Source organism: Etheostoma spectabile, chromosome 12 (genome assembly GCF_008692095.1).
Source record: "Etheostoma spectabile isolate EspeVRDwgs_2016 chromosome 12, UIUC_Espe_1.0, whole genome shotgun sequence".
Taxonomy (NCBI): Eukaryota; Metazoa; Chordata; class Actinopteri; order Perciformes; family Percidae; genus Etheostoma; species Etheostoma spectabile.
The window spans coordinates 29465301-29469890 of record NC_045744.1 but is presented as its reverse complement, the minus strand read 5'-3'; the positions used below and the strand labels follow the sequence as shown (position 1 = coordinate 29469890).

At 45.0% G+C, this 4590-nt stretch overlaps 1 protein-coding gene across 1 annotated transcript in view; it reads left to right on the top strand.

The window, feature by feature from the left end:
• The first annotated feature begins 3058 nt into the window (after nucleotides 1–3058).
• LOC116699025 (hepatocyte nuclear factor 6-like) overlaps nucleotides 3059–4590 on the top strand; it is a 15569-nt gene continuing 14037 nt past the window's right edge. The window contains exon 1 of the mRNA XM_032531391.1: nucleotides 3059–4139. Within this exon, the coding sequence (XP_032387282.1) occupies nucleotides 3059–4139 (1081 nt within the window). The remainder of the gene's footprint in view (nucleotides 4140–4590) is intronic.

The following is a 4590-nucleotide window of genomic DNA, read 5'->3' as shown; positions in this document are numbered from 1 at the left end:
GTGAGGATGATGCACAGTCATTCGGATGTCATTAACATCTAAGCCAATAAATAGCCAGGGCCTACATCAAATGTGCACTGATATATTTCTTTGATGATATCTTGATATATATTGATATATTGTCGATGATCGTCTCACAAAGTCAAATCCACATCTTACATTCAATCTACATTTTACATTCAGCCGACACACACACGCGCGTATTGTCGTCGTTGGAAAGCCTATAATATTACATGTGTTAAGACCAAAAATGACGGACACCGACGACGAATAAACCAATTTTTCGATCGAATATATCACAAGAATATTTTGTTTTCATCATCGAAAAAGCCCTCTCGCCTGTCAGAAGGGAAATTACAGGCCCACGCGGGTAACATCATAATCATCATCATACCTTTTGCTCAGTGAGATGATAGCAATGTATATTCCTGGTGCCAGTCAGCCACGTGCCACAGGTCAGAGCCGTGAAACAGATATTGTTTAGGAAGGAACACGGAACGAGATTCAAGTGATCGATGATCAATACATCAAACGATATGATCGATAGCCTATGATATGAGGAATAACCGTGAGTATGGATTGACTTCTCCGGTTTAATTTAAATGTTATGCTGGAATTATTTAAGACCCCATGCTCTTAAAAATATACTGTATATAGGCAAGTTTGCTGTTGAAATAATAAATGAATAAAGTGCATTAATAATAATCTTCGGCTCAGTTTTTATCTTTTAGGATTTTGGGGCCTGTAGCACACACAGAGCAAAATACATTCATTTACAAAAGTATATATGTGTGTGTGTGTGTGTGTGTGTGTGTGTGTGTGTGTGGTCCCCCCCCCCCCCGGGCCCCCCTTAGTTAGGCTATGTTCTTATATGCTTAATAAATGATGACGCCTTAATTTAAACTCGTTTATATTTGGCTATTAAAATTTTTTTTTAGAGCCTTTTGTTGCAAGATCCAAAATCAAAGACTATTTGATTGAACTTGTTTCTAAATTAATTCACATTTTCTTTGTAAAAAAATGTATATATATTATATATATAATATATATATGTATATATATAAAACCGCGCTATTTATCTTTATTTAGCAATTAAAGAGAGACTCTCCCCTTCTTTCTGTGAGATTATGTTCTGTTAATAATATTTAATGAACAGACTGCAATAACTACAGACCTATCCATTCAACATATCTTTCTTTTCGATATGTCATTTTTTTTAATTTGTCCTGTGTGCAGCAAATAAATCACTGAGAGCATAAATAAAATCTATAAAAATATAAAGACAAAGAGACTATTTACTGCCTCTCAAATTCCCTTACTAAACACACACACGCACACACACACACACGCACCACACACACACACACACACACACACACACACACACACACACACACACACCACACACACACACACACACACACACACATACCCACAGGATACATCCACAGACCTGTCATGAGATGCGGATGGTACCGGCTACTCGCGCTGAATGGCTGTTTTTAATTTTTAATTTTTTAAAATTAATTTCTGTAAGTTAATGAGAGAAATTAGACAGTTAACACTCACTGACCATCTGACTGTCTGCAAAACATCTGTAAGTCTCCAAACAATTTTCAGTACATGATACAACTTGAAACATGGGCTTCCATTAGCTATTATTATTATTATTATTAGTAGACCTATTATTATTAGTATCATCTAAGCTACTATATTCTGAAATGGCATTGTTAAAAAGTTCTTTATTGTTGCGTTACACTACATTTTTAGTGATCCAAATTAACGATTTGACATAAAATCACAAATGACCCATCTTCCGGTCATGAGGATATGTGCTATAATGTTATGTTATGTTATGTTATGTTATGTGACAAATAGCAGAAGTGCGCTTTGCTTTGCACCATCGCTATTTACATACAGAAAATATAATTAAGACGATATGATTGGACAGTTTTATTCTAAGCGGATCATTCAGCCGTTTGGATGATTCTGTATTTCTTTTCCATTGGAACTACTAGAACTGTTGTAAATGATGTGGTCTAGTGTGGTCTAGACCTACTCTATCTGTAAAGTGTCACGAGATAACTCTTTTTATGAATTGATACTGTACATAAAATGCAATTGAATTGAATAATCCCACACCAATCTCCATGTCATGGACTTGGTGAACTTCGCTCCATCCAAACCAAAGAGCTGTCCTCTTATTGGTCTGCAAGCAGCGTTGGGGTCCTAACTCACTTTGTGACCTCCTTCACTCCTTCCCATCCTCCCTTACCCCCGCCCCCCCACGTCATTAATCTCTGTCAATCAATACTTCGATCCGGTTTATCACTAAGCGCATGAATGCAAAACCATAAAGTCCGTGGGAAAACAAAGTTTAGCTGTAAGGAAGTCGTGTTTCCACAAACTGATGCTACTGTGTTTTACCATGTTACACATGTCAGGTCATCAACTGTCTACATGTCATGTGTGTACAGAGAGCTACACGCGCACAGACGAGCATTACATGCACGAGCCTGTATAAAATACGTAGCCTACAACTTGTCCAAACTAACTCAGGCATGAGCATTTTAAAGTGAGAGACATGGTGTGAGACATTGTGTTGTCCCCGGGCGCGTTTTCATCCCAGTGGGGAAGACCGTTAAAGAAAACGCTGCTCGTACCCGCCCCACATTTTAAATACATAGATGCGCGCACCCATCTCTGTGACACGCGGCTCAGCCTGCTCTTAGTGGAAGCGCTGTTGGACCAGAGATGAGATATAGCCCCGGAGAGCTCCCGTCCACATGAATGCGTAAAGCGCTCCGACGCGGCGAAGACGCTCGGTTGTGCACCTTCCTCAGAACAGCACAACTTATCTGCGCCACACTGGACTGATTGGAGAGTTTTTTTATCAATGGATTGGCAATCAAACGGTTTGGCAATTTTACCAGGAGGGCTTAGGGGGTAAGAGAGAGAACGCCTCCCTGAGTGAGCGTGAGAGAAGGAGCGTGAGGGAGATTCAGACAGGGGGAGAGGGTGGGGAGGGTGGGACAGGAGAACATATATCTTTCCAGCTATGGAGCTCACCATGGAGAACCTTCACAGCGTCTCCTCGCACTCCCAGGTGGGAGACCTCATGAGCTCTCCGCACGCGCGGCCGTCGCCGTCCCCCAGCTCCGCTTCCCGGAATCTGGTCTCACACGGTCCCGGCGCGCGGACAGCCATGGTCTCCGGCATGGCCTCGCTTCTTGACAGCTCCGGCGGGGACTACCGGACAGACCCGTCTGCGCTGTCCGGACACTTACACCCGTCCATCAGCATGTGCGAGACCGGGATGAGCCTTAGTAACACATACACCACGCTGACCCCTCTGCAGCATCTACCTCCGATATCCACCGTCTCGGATAAGTTTTCCCACCCGCACACTCACCACCACGCTGCCGCCCATCAACGACTCTCCGCCGGGAACGTTAGCGGCAGCTTCACGCTGATGCGGGACGACCACCGGGGGCTCGCCTCCATGGGCAATCTGTACAGTCACTACCCCAAAGAGATGTCAGTGTCCGGTATGGGCCACGGCTCGCTCTCCCCGCTGTCCAGCGGTCTGGGTTCTTTGCACAACTCCCAGCAGCCGCTGTCAGCCTACGGTCCAAGCGCACACCTCTCCACCGACGCCAAGATGCTCTCACCGGTGTCAGGGTTTGAGTCCCACGCTTCCATGCTGTCCCGAAGTGACCAAGAGCACCTGGCCAGAAGTTTAGGGGGTCACGGCCACGGTATGATCTCCAACCTCAACGGCATGCACCACCACCCGCACAGTCACCTCCACTCCCAGGCGAACGGCGCGGTCATGCTGGGGGGCCGTGAGAGGCACGGCCACGGAGCCGCGCAGGGAGTAGCAGGGTCCGGCATGCAAACGGAGGAAATCAACACAAAGGAAGTGGCTCAGCGGATAACGGCCGAGTTGAAACGGTACTCCATCCCGCAGGCGATATTCGCCCAGAGGATCTTGAGCCGATCGCAGGGAACCTTGTCAGACCTGCTACGGAACCCCAAACCCTGGAGTAAGCTCAAGTCAGGCCGGGAGACCTTCAGGAGGATGTGGAAGTGGCTGCAGGAGCCCGAGTTTCAACGGATGTCTGCTCTACGGCTGGCCGGTAAGATCCTGTCCTTTCAGTAGGATTATTTTACATTTTACAAAACGGTAGTAAGTAGTCTAACTGCCCGGTCCTCTCACATCGTTATTACCCCAAATAAGTTACTAAATAATAATTTAGTAACACACTAAAACTTGCGCAGACCTAAAAGATTCAGCACCACGGACAGTTCAACCGGCTGAAACCCAGCGCGCAGGGGCGCAACGTCTTCACCCCTAAAAACAACTTCCTAAACCTTAAACACACATTTCTATATATATTGTTTTTAAAAAAGAGTAAAGTCTAATTGTAGTGCATTTAGAGCTCTGTAAAACAAAGATGCCAATGATTGTTTGGGGCGTGCGCATTGGCGTTTTACGCGGGTAGACTAAAATCTGCAGGTCTATATTTTTGATCGGCACATGGAAAATCGCCATTGATTCACAATAAAGCTCGAAATAGTTGCCCTCCC